Consider the following 15,804-nt stretch of genomic DNA (forward strand, 5'->3'; position numbering starts at 1 on the left):
ATAATTTAAATGCTCTCGCTCTATCTCTATGCCTTTACAGACACGGGGTTTGCAGCTTGTCACATTATTGATATATAATTTCTGAATGTTGTGGCAGAATAAAGAAGTAACTGAAGATATTCAAAAGGTTGTTGCTGCAAAATTGTCGAAGGTGTGCTCATCTATCAACTCAAGAAGTGTTCCAGGCGTCCTGATACCAGAGTCGATGATACGGAATTTCAGGAGAATTAAGTTTATACAATTGATATAGATGCCAGCACATAAGAAGACAAGGTAACGACACATGATTCTTTGAACTTTATTCATTCTTCCAAGTTCAGTTTGATAATATCAATACAATCTGCAATTGTCAAAACATCACAGCCCAGGTTGTTAGATGAGAGGCAAACTACTGTATTCAAAAGATCGGTGAGAGAGAGTTATCAATTGAAGATAAAAGCATCTAGGTTCGTCTTCAACGAAATTAACTAGAACTCCCCATCATGCTATTTTCTACTAGGTTTGGCTTTCTTATCCATTTTATGACAACAGTTGAGTTTAATTTGAACTGAACGAAGTCATTGTGTTGTTGTTGATTTGCTTTGCAGGAACGAAGTTCTTTGTCGTATGTGAACCAGGGACACACAACACATGGATGCTCTACTTGATATCATTTATGAAGTATTGGCTAAGTTCATCTTCATCGGAGGAGCTAATCGTTTTGTTGTTTAACATGTTTTTTTTAGCTTATTGTCTATTAGCATCTTGTTGTTAGAACTTAATTACTAGCTAGCTAGTTTGGACATGTATTGTCTTGAACCAGAATTTCATTTTTTTTTGTGTAATTTTAAACCCAATAGATAAAATGAATGTATGTGGAATTCTCAAATTTGAGTTTAAATTTGAATTTAAGTTTGGGTTTCATTTGACTTGATTTTGAGTTCCATTTGACTTGACGTTGACTTCCATTTGATTTGACTTGACTTTGACTTGAGTTCAATTTGACTTGAGTTCAATTTGACTTGACTTGACTTGACTTTGATGCAGTCAGGTTATTTCAGATTTAGCCATTCAGGCATTTCAGCAAATCTGAATCTATATTTTTCTTTTATATTATAATTTAGATCTGAGACCCACGGTTAAGGGTCTGTACCTCGCCACCCTTAAAATCGGTCGTTATTCTGAGACCCACGGCTTTGGGTCGTACCAAACATAGACGCTTTATCAGAGACCCCAACAGAGACGGTTAAAACTAGTCGTATAACTCGTATATATGACTTGTCCTAACGGTCGCGAAACTTCTGTTTTCCACTAGTGTAAAACAATAATTATGCAACTCAGCATTCAAATTGATTATAATAGTATTTCCTAGACATGTACATTTCCAAAAGAATAGATGTTAATCCAAGCATAGAATATCAAAACCCTAAAGCAAGCATATTATATCAAGAGAAAATACACCTAACTAATAAAAATCATATAAACAATTTTTAGTTCAATGCAAAAATCATAATAGAGTTGTTGTAATTAATTAATAGAAATATATCACTTTTACCGAAACAACGGCTTCCTCCATAGCCCCAAGGATTGGGTTTAGCTCATCATGATGTTGGAAACACGCTCAAAAGTTGATTTCATTGCTCAAAGTAGGTGTACAAATGATGAAATAGAGAAAATGATGAAAATCGGGTGTTTGCAACGTTTATAATTGTTGCAAAACACTGTTACAAAGAACGATAAAAGAGAACTGTTGTTGTTGTATCTCTGCGACCCTCGTGTGGCTGTCGTTGTCACTGTTGATAAACGACTGCCTCTGGTAGTCTTTTGTTCTTCGTGTTCTTGGTGCAGTAGCAGAAACAGAGTTCTGAAAACTCTTGATTCACGCCTCCTGAGCTATCCTCTCGACCCCAAACTCTCCGTCCTCCTTCTCTCTGATCCCAGCAATCTATTTATACTCCTCAGCCTCATTTAATCACGCTATAGTTCTCAATATTCTTCATTGAACTCGGGCAGTAAATAAAATATTCTGGGAATATTTTCTTCCCTGACTTAGCTTCTCACGCATTTCTACATCTGCAAAATCTCCTTATTTATCTTTGTCAAGGTCCAAAGTGTTGCTCGAGTCATCAAACATGAGCAGAACACGTTTAAATTCCTCACAACTCGTGCAAGCTCACGTTTTTCCTCCAACTCCCTGTTTGGATTAAACCAAGTTATCCATCCAAATTTGATCGAAACAAACACCCATACCAGCTCTGTTAGGACAAATCACAACTACCCATGAAGTTTCAGCGATTGAATCGCACAAAACTCCTCCAAAATCCGATCGAAAAATCTGCCAGTGAAGTGAATATTTTTCCCGCCATTTTTATCTTTGAAATGTTGAAGATGAAGTTCCCCTATCCTTTTCTGGGGTGCGAATAGCAGATGAGTGCTGAGGATGAATTTGGGCTACGCATAACCTTGAGTGTCCCTTAGCCAAATCTGGGGTCTGTATAGCAAATTTCCTCCAGGGATCCAAATAGCACTTTTTGAGCAACTTTTTTCGCACAAGTGTATTTCTCCAAAAACACCTACACAAACATAAAAACACCATAATAAGTACAAAATCAAGCACTAGCAATAGAGACACTGAGGACAATTCAGACACAAAAATGTATCTATCAAGAAGAGAGTATGTACACCGGAAGAACAAGATCATATTTACATGTCAATAGAAACAAATCATGGATAGATGAATAATCCGCACTTCACTTGTCAAGAAACAAAGAAAAGTACACATGGTTGTAGTCTGATATGTAACTGTTATGTCAAAATATTATCTTAATAATAAGTAACTTCTTTCTTTGCCAAAAAAAGTAGTTGAAATTTAGGTTTTGGCGTTTTGCTACAAGACACGTCCATTGAATCATTTTTCCATTCTCCAATTCAGCATCTACTAGAAAAATAAACTTAAAACTTGAGACCTTGTGGTTTGTGACGAAACCCAAAATGAGTCGATTAATCAATTGTGAAATTACTAGACGGAGAAATGTATCACGTTAACTAGTATACTCGTTCACACATTTACGTAAATATTCTGAATTCGTTAAGAAAAGGACTAACTCGTTCTGGAGTTTCTTTGTTTTTATTTAAAAAAAAAGTAATGTCCAGAAAGTGGTTACCAAACCATTATGAGATGTTCTTCTGTAGAGCCAAAACGACATCATGCAAATTTAAATGATCCTCAAGGATACTTTGAAAACATATACGGTTTGGACCTTTCCAATTTAAATTATCAAGACTGTTAGAGATTGAGATTAATCTAGCTAAAGTAGCTGCCCGTTTGTTACGATGTCTTTGTACAATGTCAAGCACATCCATCCCGAAAATGACTTAATTAATGTCTTTAAGAATAATTTGACTAATACTTTGATGATAATTTAGTCAGGACCTTCTTTGAACCTCTTTTTCGTAAACATCCTTAATAAGATTATAGAGTTGTAATATCTTTTGGCTTCAAAGTCAACATTTGTTTTCTGCAACTCATTGGCCCAACTGATGGATAACTCATCTTATTTCGTAGCTTCTTCTCTCCTACGTCTGAATTCAGTGAAAATTCTTCCTCCAACGCATACAAGTTCCTTTGAAGGACATGCCAACAAAACAAAGTTATTAATAGCCACAAAATTTGTAGTACCTTTCGTAAGCCTGATACTAATTTTGATGACAAACAAATCCTAATGGTCGCAACATATACTCTTAAAATTTTACATAGATTTCATATGATAATAGAGGTTTTTAAGGATCTTACCTTATTATGATTAACATTGTCAAAGGAACGGAGATGTTGTTCAATGTTAGGGACATTAAAGTAAGTATTCAATGAGTTCCCTGAAAATAAAGACACATTTGACTTTCTAAATAAACCAACATGCACTGGTATAAACTCTGAACCAATTTTTGTTTATAGAGCCATCACTGAACCAACTATCAAGCCACTCATGGAAATTCTTAGAAGTATCAAATTGCTGATGGTTAGTTCCTAGAAGCATATGCCAGACAGATATAACAAATGACCAGAACATCAGAAAACGAGAAACGGTTTCTTCTCCACATTTGCAGGAGTGTCAGATTGGGTCAATGTAGTTGAGAACCTTAGTAGTTGTGGGGAAAATTCCATGGACACATTGCATATGAACATGCGTATAATAGGAGATGTGATCATTTTCCAGATTTTCAACCAACCAATAGATTGAACATCATTATTATATTTGTTGTTGATTTTTTATAGATAGGGAGACTTGAATGTAAAATTTCTCTTTCCAATAAGGCCCTAGATTGGATTTTCCACCCGAAGGTTATACGAAATGTTGATGACATTTATCTGAACATCTCGAGTTAGCCAACTTGTCAGCTTGTCAGAGTCCCGGTTCCCCGTAGCATTGAACGGTTGATGCACTAACTCGAGATCATTTGGGCAGTTGGCACGTCTTGAAAGAGTAGTTTTCATAATTCATATATCTTTTCAAATGTTGATTTTCTTGTCATTATCCCACTACCCGTTTATAGTTTTCCTGAAAATTAGCAACTTATTCAAGGATCCGTGCCCGACACCCAAAATTGAAGAATCAGTCTTTTAGTGATACATACTATTCATCATTCTCATCAGTCCTTCCGTTCAAAATATCTTGCCTTTCCAAAATACCGTTGAACAAGTAATTTATCTAGGTAATTGCAGATAACCAGAAAATAAATGGTTGTAACATCACTACTGGCAAGAGATGGCGACCAAGTGACACGTTTTCTATTTACAAAGAAAATCCATAACAACTAGGAATCATGTTGGCCGGTATCATTGCAGTTAAGTCGTTGGGTGATGCGACAAAATTTGTCATAACCTCTTGCTACAATGATATGTTAAAATGGAGTTCGGTAGTAGAGAATTTAATGATTGGGATGATAAAGCAACTAAATATAGTAGAAGATTCAATGTATCAAGTGAATGGTTGGACAAAAATCCTCTTAATATGATATATTCTTTTTCTATATTAATATATTTTCTTTTCCTAGCAAAAAATAAATAAAAATCATTGGGTGATGACACCAGTGATCCAAGTTCAAAACTTGCTCACGCCAAATTCTTTACCGATAAATAAAGCAAAAAAAAAAAGAAAAAAAAAAACTATCAATCACGGGCCATCTTATTTCCATCTTACATTAACCAAGTCCGGCTGATTTCTATCAGAGCCATCCCACCCACAGGACTCACAGTTAGACAAGTGGACCCCGCATACTCATCTTTTATCCCGGTCCGTTTATATTTGGATCCCGTCCTCTTTCTTTCTTCCCGGACTCTTAATAAATCTCTCAAATCTAATTTATTAAATCCATTTCAAATCCGCCCTTTCTCTCTCTTAAAAAACAACTCAGATAGACATTTGAGTCAAAATTATTTCTGCAACTTTTCTCTTCAGTTTTTTTTCCCTCCTCTGCAAAATCCAAACCCAAAACTAGAGTAAAAATTGAGACATTAGGTTTTCTTCTTCTCAGCAAAATTTGGAGTAATTTTAGTGTAAATTTTGAATCTGAGTGTGAGGAGGAGAATAATTTGAGAAGCTATGGATGCAGCTGGACAGTATAATCCAAGAACAGTTGAAGAAGTTTTTAGAGATTTTAAAGGGAGAAGAATTGGAATGATTAAAGCTCTTACTACTGGTAATTATTGTTAAAATTATTTGAGGTTTCATTATGTTTCTAGGGTTTTTGTAATGTTTGGCTCTTAGTTTTTGATTTTTTTTTTTTTTTTGTTACAGATGTTGAAGAATTTTATCAACAGTGTGACCCTGGTAAGACTTAAATCTATCTCTCTATTTTTACTGATTTTGTTTTTTCACTGTGATGAGTAAATTTCTGGATTATTGTAGTCCTAGATTCTGTCAAATTTCATATGAGGTTTTGTTTCTCTTGGACTGAGTGGTTCTCTAGTTACTGTATTTTTTTTTTAATTGTTTTCAAATTTCACTTAAATTTTTATTAAAATATTTTGGATAAAGAGAATATTCTCTTTTCTAAATAATTATTTGAGAATGCCCTTTTTCGGGTTTGAATTTGGAAAAATTGATCCCATGAGCGGAATGGTGTTTGTTTTGTTTATATAATTTGGTTTAAACATTGATGATTGGAAGTTGTGTATTTGAGTTGTGGAATTTTGCTGTATCTACTGTTGGAGATACTTGTGCTGAGTTGGTTACAATGTTTGTCGAGAATGTAGCTTTTAGGTAGGGCTTGTGGTATGAAAAAGTTCTCATCTGAGAGTTCGCCTGCTTCCTGTTTTCTTGATAACAGTTGGATTTCTTTACTATCATGTTGAATTTATTTTGAAGTTGATTTATGGAGATTGTGTTCTGTATCCTTGTAACTATAAGTTGACAGGAATCTAAGGATGTAAAAATGTTTTCGTCAGTTGAACATGTAAAATCTACATTAATGCAGTGTAACTGTACATGTATCCTGTCGATTGTTTGTTAAATATAATACATCAAACTCTCTCTCAAATTGGACGTGTCTTCTTTTTTTGGTTGTTGTCATACTTTGGCATGTTGTTGTTGATTGCCACTGCATCTGAGGGTTATAATTTCATTAATTGAACCATCCTTTTATACGAGATTATCAGATTATACACACCCTGTTTGTGTTTGAGTTTAATTTTGAACCTCCGCTTTATGGCCCGAGTAAAATTGCCTACTTTGTATATTGTAGGACTATTTTTTGAAATAAGTTGTACTTTTCATTCTTCCACATCTTATTGCCGTTTCCTTCTAACTCGGATTTTGTTCCTTTGCTGCCTAAAAACTAGCAGTTCTACGGTAATTGCTAATTCACTTTATCGGGTTATGCAGAGAAGGAAAATTTGTGCTTGTATGGATTCCCTACTGAACAATGGGAGGTCAATTTACCTGCTGAAGAGGTCCCTCCTGAGCTTCCAGAACCTGCACTCGGTATCAACTTTGCTAGAGATGGGATGCAAGAAAAGGACTGGTTATCTCTGGTTGCGGTTCACAGTGATGCGTGGTTACTTGCAGTTGCATTTTATTTTGGTGCCAGATTTGGATTTGAGAAAAATGACAGGTATGCTCTTCTTTCTTGTCTCCCCATACTGATGTGCTACATTGCAGTTAACCTTTGGTTTTAGTACATGATCCAGGACCATCCAGATCCCAGTCACCTGTTGGATAAGTTGAAATTGCCTTGTTTTTCTGCATTACTTTTGTTTGTTACATAAGTGGCCAGTGGGATGATCATGTGCATATAAATTCATCCCTGATCCTTCATACAGTCACATTACTGCTGTTTCTGATCAGTTGTCTCTCATTTGTAACCAGAAGTGAAAATACACATGATTGGTATTTTTCATATACCAACGCTACATTGAGAGTAGTAAATCTTCTTCATCATGCCAATTGAGCAATCGAATGACTTCCTAAAAAGTTTCTTAACTTGTTACCTTTTGCCCTGAGGATTCAAAGTATGTCGCTCTTGGTTACATGGGTGGATTTATAGTAGCGTGCTTACTTCAACTCCTACTGTGATGTGTTTACTTGGATGAAGTTATCCAGGGAAACTAGTTAAGGCCTGTCAATAATTCTTAGTCAAGCCCGGCTCAAGGTTGAGCGTGCCAAACAGACAACATAACAGCCGAAAGATGTCCTAGGAAGATTTAGATTTACCGTAGTTTCATGCTGACACTGTTGCAATGATTCCATCTTCAATTTGCTGATCGCTATGTGTGTGCATGTGTGAGTTTTTAGGGAGGTGTATCATAGCCGTGGTACTGTGATTTTGAGTCACATTAGTTTGTCTTGAGGTTTACTGGGTTGAATTTGCAAGTCAATCTATTTCTACTGTCATGAATTACGTTTTTGCTTGGCAATGTCAAAGGCTTTTGATTCTGAAGTATCCCAGTGTCTGCTCCCTTTGTTTTCTGTTAACTGTTAATGCCACTCCATTTGAATATAGCACATGGAAATGCATCTTTGCTTGACTATGGGCAGCCGTGCAACCTAATAATCCTGATATTGTTGATGCAGGAAACGCTTATTCAGTATGATAAATGACCTTCCAACTATCTTTGAGGTTGTTTCTGGTGCTGTGAAGAAACCAGTGAAGGAAAAGACAGCGGCGTCAAACCTCAGCAGCACCAAACCCAAGCCGAGCCCAAAAGTGGTAATAAAACCACTTTCAAATTTCACCTGTTTATTTGATTGACATTTGATTTATATAGGTTAACCGACTAGTTTACTTGTATTGTTTGGCAACTAAAGCAACGGGTGGCTGAACCTCAACCAAAGTTTGCCAAGCCACTGCCAGCGCCCAAGGATGATGATGATGAAGAAGAAGGATCCCTGGATGAAGAGGAAGACGAGCATGGAGATACTCTCTGCGGCGCATGTGGGGAGAACTACGCGTCAGATGAGTTCTGGATCTGCTGTGACATCTGCGAGAAGTGGTTTCATGGAAAGTGTGTCAAGATCACTCCAGCGAGGGCTGAGCACATCAAGCAGTACAAATGCCCAGCTTGCAGCAACAAAAGAGCACGCCCTTGATGAATTATCTTTATCTTGTATTTGTATCTCATTAGTGGTGTGCTTTGTGAAAAAAGGATGATTTTTCTTCTTCTTTTTCTTGAGATGTTTTCGTGTTCTTGTAGTGACAATTAGTTCCTTGAACATTTCACTGATAGATGATGTATTAAGTTCAATTCTTAAGTTAGGAGATCTGTTCCCTCACTGATTATGGAGTCCTCGCTTTAGGTTTGAAATTTCGGCATCACATTATACAGACATTAGTAGTTGTACTTGAACACTCGATACATGGTTCATCCTCAGCGCAATGCGACCATATGCTGCTTATTTGCTCCGTCGGGAAGGATTTGGCGAAAATCGGGCATTCGACTTTGTTTCAGGAAAAGTGATACTTTTAATGGTCCCAAATCACATTACACTCTTAATGGTCACATTACGACGAGCTGTTACTGTAAACCATAGTACTGAATACCGCCATTTCTAACCAAATACTCCGCAACAGTCCGTTTGAGTCATGGAGATTAAAACAGAGAATATATTCTCTTCTAATCTGCACTGAACCCTAAACCTGTCAAGAAATTTTTGGTGAGATGTATATTTTGTACAACAAACGAACAGAAACATATTCTCTTCTACTTTGAGCTTCCATTACCTGCTGCTGTCTAGTCTTTCTGTATCCATTTTTCTCCATTTTTGATTCAATTTCTAGGGTTTCTTAGGGATTATTTTGTCAAGCTTGAGGAAGAGCCATGCCCAAAATTCGTGATTTCAGTTGGGGTGAAACAAAAAGAAGAACTGGGGCGCAACTAAAAAAGGTAACACTATCTTATACACTTGGTGAGTATAATGTGTTTAACTGATGCTCTCTGAGAAATATATTAAGATGCATTCATTCTAATGGAGATTGGGGATTCTTTAATGTGATATGAAATCAATTTGATGGATAAAGTATGCCCTAGGTTTCTATTTGAGGAACTGTAACTACCATTACCACTGATTTTTTTTTAATCGTAGTCTGATTATCTTGTTATTGTTGATGATGAAGTGTTCTGCATTGCCGGTGTGTGTGTGTGTGTTTGTAAATTCACTTTCTTCTTGTTTGCCATACAGATGATTATTGGTTCAAGTTTATTGACAACTCATTTACATGAAGAGATAAGGAGACTGAAGAATCTTGTGTCTAGACTAGATACGGAGATAGATGTAAAGAATCGAAGGATCGAATTCATGGAAATAAAGATGACCAACCTATCAACATCCCTTAGTATAATGAAAGAAGAAAGAGATCAGCTGAATCAAGCTTGTGTTGAGCTAACGACGTCACTTAATAGAGTGACGAGTCTCCTGAAACAAGCTCATCCTCAAGGTAACTATGTTACAGTTGGATTATAATGCATGGTTTACAAACACATTTTGTAATTGCCTTTTTTGTTTGGTGTCAATTGATTCTGATATCTATGCACCTCTATTTTATTTCAGATATGAGAAGAATGCATGGGAGTATGAATGAGAACGAGACATTGAGAAGAGAGTTAAGAAATCGAAGGATAGAACTTGCGCAGCAACGTAAGGAAATCGAGAAGCGTGAGGCCCAATTGGTTGTTTTGAGTGAGGAGGTACTTACACTTTTGTCAACTAGATGTCTTATTTGATTAAACCCGCCATGAAAAGCTAGCATGGCAGCAGTTAGAAAATTGGAAACCTTTTATATCTTTCTTGGGATTGCCAATGCGATGTAGGTGGAGGATATGTGCAAAAAACTGGAAGAGAAAGATGATGAGTTAGATAGTATGATTAACCTCAATAACACCCTTATAGCCAAAGAGCGCATCAGTAACCACGAGCTACAGGAGGCACGCCAAGTTCTAATCGAGGTAAGACTTTTATGAGTAGACTTAATCCATGTGCACATATACTTTATCATTGTTCCAACGCAAATAGTGATTTATCCTTAACGTACAGGGTTTGGATGGGTTTGCAAATATACGTTCGCGTCCTCCTGTTGGGATAAAGAGGATGGGGGAGCTGAATGAGAAACCATTTCGAGATATTTGCATTCAGAAGTTTTCGAGTAAAGAATGGGAAATAAAATCTGTTGGGCTATGCTCGTTGTGGCAAAATAAAATACAAGATCCAGAGTGGTATCCGTATAAGAAGGTGACAATCGATAAAAAGCTTCATGTGAGTAATCATTCTATCAAATTATCTCGTTTTACATTTGTGTCCACTTCATATTTTCATTGTTTTCTTTAAGTAAAATATCAGTTCCCTTAATCTACCATCACTGTGGAGTTTTAGGAGTGCCGTCAATATTTTGCGGTGCAGGAAGTAATAAATGAAGATGATGAAAAGTTGAGAGAGCTGAAAGATGAATGGGGCGAGGAAGTATATGATGCAGTAGCTAATGCTTCACTGGAGATGAATGAGTATAATACAAGTGGAAGATATCCAGTTCGGGAGCTTTGGAATTTCAAGGAAGGAAGGCAAGCCAGCTTAAAGGAAGTAATGGAGTACGTCCTTCAAAAATTGAAAGTTCTTAAAACTGTTAAACGTCAAAGATTCTAGCTTAAGGTGTTTATTCATTTGTGCACTATTTACATACAGTTTTTCTTTTGTACTCCAAACAGCATAAGATCCTATCTGTTTTATAGAATATTTTTCTACTTTCTTTATCTCATCCATCTAGCTACTTATTTGGATGATGCATTTTCATTTTCAGATAAGAGAATGGCACTATACCTAGCAAGAATATCCAAAGTTAGCAAGAGTTTCAAGACCCAGTAAGTGAAGGAAAAGCGTACAGAACTATAAGAGATTGGAAGGTAAGAAAACATTAGATAAGTTACTAGGAATACAAAATTTCCTTTGTTGATTAGAATGATTGAATCAACAAAACTTCTTGTCTGGAAATCATCTGCCCCTCCTCTTTGGAACTCTGGTAATATTGGTCAGAGCCATTCAACCATAGGACTTGCTATAGACAACTGGAGCCATAGACTATGTTTTTCCGGTACATTTATTTTTCTACTTGTTTTTGTTGGATCCCAATTTTTCTCTGTTTCCTGGACTTTTGATAAATCTCTCAAATATTATTCATGAAATCCAATATCTGCCCTCCCTCTTTTAAAAAACTCAGATAGAAATTTATTTTGTTGAAAATATGAGCTTGAAGGTAGGCCTTGTACTATAGAAAAGTTCTCCTATTTTCATGTTTTAGTAATAACTGGTGGATGTCTTTACTATCGGTTGCTTGTTGAAATTTTTTGAAGTTGATACTCAGAGTTTGTTTTTCTTTCCCCATAAGTTTAATAGTTGTTCGGCAAGCATTTTAGGATCTACAGAATGTTCTCATTAGCAAACATTTGTGAAATGCATTCAGATTGGATGTGTCATTTTGTTTGTTGTTGTTGTTGTTGTCATACATTGGCATACTTTGGCTTGTTGTTGATAATTTCCATTGCATCTGTGGGTTATAATGCCATTAACTGAGCCATCCTTTCTGCTGATAAGAGATTATCAGTGACGTGCAGAAGAGGTCAGTCCAGGGCTTCCAGAGCCTGCACTGGGTATCAACTTTGCAAGAGATGGGATGCAAGAAAACGACTAGTTATCTCTGGTTGGTTCAGAATGATGCGTGATTACTTGCAGTCGCATTTTACTTTGGTGCCATATTTGGATTTGAGAAATACGATAGGTATGTTCTTCTTTTATGTCTTCCCATACTGATGCGCTACATTACAGTTAAGCTTTTATTTTGTTACATCATCAAGGACCATCCAGATTCCAGTCACCTGTTGGATAAGTAGAAATTTCCTTGTTTTTCTGCATTACTTTTGCTGGTTACATAAGTGGCCAGTCGGATGTGCATATGCATCTGCATATAAATTCATCCCTGATCCTCACATTACAGCTGTTTATGATCAGTTCTCTTACTTGTGAGTCGTGACTGGCAGAAGAAACACATGATTGATGTTTTCAAGTAACAATACTACATTGAGAGTTGTAATTTTCTTCTTCGTCATGTCCAAAGAAAATATAGATGTAACTTAATTTTATAGTTATACCGACACTGTTGCAAAGATTCCAGCTTGCAGTTGCTGATCTTTATGTGTATGGATTCCCTACTGAACAGTGGGAGGTCAATTTACCTGCTGAAGAGGTCCCTCCTGAGCTTCCAGAGCCTGCACTGTGGATCAACTTTGCTAAAGATGGGAAGCAAGAAAAGGACTGGTTATCTATGGTTGCGGTTCACAGTGATGCGTGGTTACTTGCAATCGATTTCATTTTGCTGCCAGATTTGGATTTGATAGAAAAAAATAGGTATGCACTTCGTTCTTTTCTCCCCATAGCAAGGTACTACATTGCAGTTAAGCTTTCATTTTGAATTAGCCATTATTAGTCCAGTCATCAATGGTTTCGTAGAATAGTTCATGGGAAACCAGATCACATAGCAGTGCGCCAGTGCCCCACTGCCCTATAACTGTGTTTGATATAGAAACCTTGTTTACCATGATGTTCTGTTGGATAACCTGAGCTTGTTCTTGTACTATACCCTGAAGACTGTTTTATTGTTCCATGTACATATGTATGCATTTTCTTTTTCAGAAACGACAACTTATTCTTATTCATGTGTTTGAATTTTTGCACTTCCCTCAAATTTCACCTGTCCAATTGATTGGCTTTTCAGTTTTTGGAACTCACTGGTTTAGTTGTATTGTTCTCGTCGTTTAATCAGAAAACTTCTTGTCTGGTAATCATCTTCCATCCTCTTTGGAACTCCGGTGATTTTGATCAGAGCCATTCAACCGTAGGACTTACTATAGACAACTGGACCCGTAGACTATATTTTTTCCAGTACATTTATTTTTCTTCTTGCTTTTGTTGGATCCCAGTTTTTCTTTGTTTCCAGGACTTTTGATAAATCTCTGATATCTAATCACGAAACCCATTTCAAATCCATCCTCGCTCGTTTAAGCCTTTCTCTCTTTTAAAAAACTCAGCTCGTTTAAGTCTTTCTCTCGTTTAAAAAACTCAGATAGAAATTCATTTTGTTGAAAATGTGAGTTTTAAGGTAGGCCTTATGCTATAGAAAAGTTCTCCTGTTTTAGTAATAACTGCTGGATGTCTGTCTTGAATGGGAGCATAAGCAAAAGCCTAAGAAGGAAACTTGAAGAGGTAAAATATTTTATGCACTTTATTACCTTTGTCGTGTTGCTGTAGGTCTGCATTGTCCAGTGAAAAAAGTGACAAACATAGGAAACACAAAATGATATTAACCCAACATAGAAGCCTAGCCAAATTTTAGCACATTAAGAGGTTTCCACAAATATGGCATATTAAGAAGTTTCCAGACAAGGGTGCATGAGTTCCAGAATCTTCCAGATGTTTCCAGAACCCAACTTTCCTTATTTGATCCCACGTTCCTTTACTCGATCTTCCAGAAATTTCTGGAACAAACTACAGAAACCCAATCCTGTATATATAAACAACAACCAACCTTGTCTTTCTCCTCACAAAATTATTCTTATTCAAAAGAAGCTTCACAAAACTCTTATAACAAAGTTCTGCAAATTTTTCTTTTAGGCATTTTTTTCTTCTTCTGTGAGTTATTGAAAGAGAATGGCAGGGAAAGGTGAGGGACCAGCTATTGGTATTGATTTGGGTACAACATATTCATGCGTAGGAGTGTGGCAACATGATTGTGTAGAGATTATTGCTAATGATCAAGGCAATAGAACTACACCTTCTTATGTTGCTTTTACAGACACTGAACGTTTGATTGGTGATGCTGCTAAGAATCAAGTTGCCATGAACCCTATCAACACAGTCTTTGATGCAAAGCGTTTGATTGGGAGAAAGGTTTCGGATTCATCGGTTCAAGCTGATATGAAGCTGTGGCCTAACAAGGTTACAGCTGGACCAGGTGAAAAACCGGTGATTACTGTGACTTACAAAGGCGAAGCGAAAGAATTTTCATCTGAAGAAATATCATCTATGGTTCTCATCAAGATGCGTGAGATTGCAGAGGCTTACCTTGGTTCTTCCATAAAGAATGCAGTTGTAACTGTCCCTGCATACTTCAATGACTCGCAGCGTCAAGCTACAAAGGATGCTGGTTCCATTGCTGGTCTTAATGTCCTGAGAATCATCAATGAACCAACTGCTGCTGCAATTGCTTATGGTCTTGATAAGAAAGCTTCGAGTACTGGGGAGAAGAATGTTTTGATTTTCGATCTTGGTGGTGGTACATTTGATGTTTCGTTATTGACTATTGAAGAGGGTATTTTCGAAGTGAAGGCAACTGCTGGAGATACTCATCTTGGAGGAGAAGATTTTGATAATAGAATGGAAATCCTAGAGCATTAAGAAGGTTGAGGACATCTTGTGAGAGGGCAAAGAGGAGTCTTTCGTCCACTGCACAGAAATTGATTCTCTCTATGAGGGTGTTGATTTCTACACGTCTATTACTCGTGCCAGGTTCGAAGAGATGAACATGGATTTGTTCAGGAAGTGTATGGAGCCTGTTGATAAGTGCTTGAGGGATGCTAAGATGGATAAGAGCAACGTTCATGATGTTGTTCTAGTTGGTGGATCAACTAGGATTCCTAAAGTGCAGCAATTGTTGCAGGAGTTCTTTAATGGGAAGGAACTCTGCAACAGTATTAATCCCGATGAAGCTGTGGCTTATGGAGCGGCTGTGCAGGCTGCAATTTTGACTGGTGAAGCTAATCAGAACTTGAATAGGATTTTGCTGTTGGATGTTGCTCCTCTCTCCCTTGGGCTCGAGACTGCCGGAGGGGTTATGACTACTCTGATTCCAAGGAACACCACCATTCCGACCAAGAAGGAGCAAGTTTTCTCTACCTATGCCGACAACCAACCTGGAGTGTTGATTCAGGTGTTTGAAGGAGAGCGAGCAAGAACCAAGGATAACAACTTGCTTGATAAATTTGAGCTTTCTGGAATTCCACCCGCGCCTCGTGGTGTCCCTCAGATCACTGTTTGCTTTGACATGGATGCAAATGGTATTCTTAATGTGTCTGCTGAGGATAAAACTACAGGGAAGAAGAACAGGTATCAATGTGTCTGCTGAGGATAAAACTAAATCGCCAGGAGCTCAAGTGATTTAAACTCAATTCCAGATCTAAGAATCCTGCTTAATTCTGTTTGAAGACGTAGCAGGTATCAAAACGAAACCCTAATTTCTACCGAAACCTCTAATAACAAACTTCATACCAGGAACTCCATGATTCTTCAGAAA

The 15,804-nt window shown here is 37.1% G+C and overlaps 2 protein-coding genes and 1 pseudogene across 2 annotated transcripts; all 3 read left to right on the plus strand.

The window, feature by feature from the left end:
• Positions 1-5,315: 5,315 nt before the first annotated feature.
• On the plus strand, positions 5,316-8,749 carry LOC113347610 (PHD finger protein ALFIN-LIKE 4-like). Its single transcript, XM_026591272.1, has 5 exons — positions 5,316-5,676; positions 5,775-5,807; positions 6,861-7,089; positions 8,049-8,184; positions 8,283-8,749. Exons 1-5 carry the CDS (start codon positions 5,580-5,582, stop codon positions 8,562-8,564), a joined length of 777 nt encoding a protein of 258 aa, XP_026447057.1. The 5' UTR covers positions 5,316-5,579; the 3' UTR covers positions 8,565-8,749.
• Positions 6,860-15,691, plus strand: LOC113347608 (annotated as a pseudogene).
• On the plus strand, positions 9,021-12,810 carry LOC113347609 (factor of DNA methylation 2-like). The gene is made up of 9 exons (XM_026591271.1): positions 9,021-9,358; positions 9,654-9,909; positions 10,023-10,159; positions 10,283-10,417; positions 10,506-10,724; positions 10,842-11,053; positions 11,263-11,365; positions 12,054-12,237; positions 12,676-12,810. The coding sequence occupies exons 1-7, from the start codon at positions 9,293-9,295 to the stop codon at positions 11,264-11,266; spliced, it is 1,029 nt and encodes a 342-aa protein (XP_026447056.1). The 5' UTR covers positions 9,021-9,292; the 3' UTR covers positions 11,267-11,365; positions 12,054-12,237; positions 12,676-12,810.
• Positions 15,692-15,804: the final 113 nt, after the last annotated feature.

The sequence above is a fragment of the Papaver somniferum genome, chromosome 2 (assembly GCF_003573695.1).
Source record: "Papaver somniferum cultivar HN1 chromosome 2, ASM357369v1, whole genome shotgun sequence".
In the NCBI taxonomy this organism is placed as follows: Eukaryota; Viridiplantae; Streptophyta; class Magnoliopsida; order Ranunculales; family Papaveraceae; genus Papaver; species Papaver somniferum.

Coding starts and splice junctions, on each gene's coding strand:
- LOC113347609 (XM_026591271.1), top strand. CDS start 9,293: ATGCCCAAAATTCGTGATTTCAGTTGGGGTGAAACAAAAAGAAGAACT. Junction 9,359..9,653: donor CTGGGGCGCAACTAAAAAAG/GTAACACTATCT, acceptor TTTGCCATACAG/ATGATTATTGGTTCAAGTTT. Junction 10,160..10,282: donor TGGTTGTTTTGAGTGAGGAG/GTACTTACACTT, acceptor AATGCGATGTAG/GTGGAGGATATGTGCAAAAA.
- LOC113347610 (XM_026591272.1), top strand. CDS start 5,580: ATGGATGCAGCTGGACAGTATAATCCAAGAACAGTTGAAGAAGTTTTT. Junction 5,677..5,774: donor GATTAAAGCTCTTACTACTG/GTAATTATTGTT, acceptor TTTTTGTTACAG/ATGTTGAAGAATTTTATCAA. Junction 7,090..8,048: donor GGATTTGAGAAAAATGACAG/GTATGCTCTTCT, acceptor TTGTTGATGCAG/GAAACGCTTATTCAGTATGA.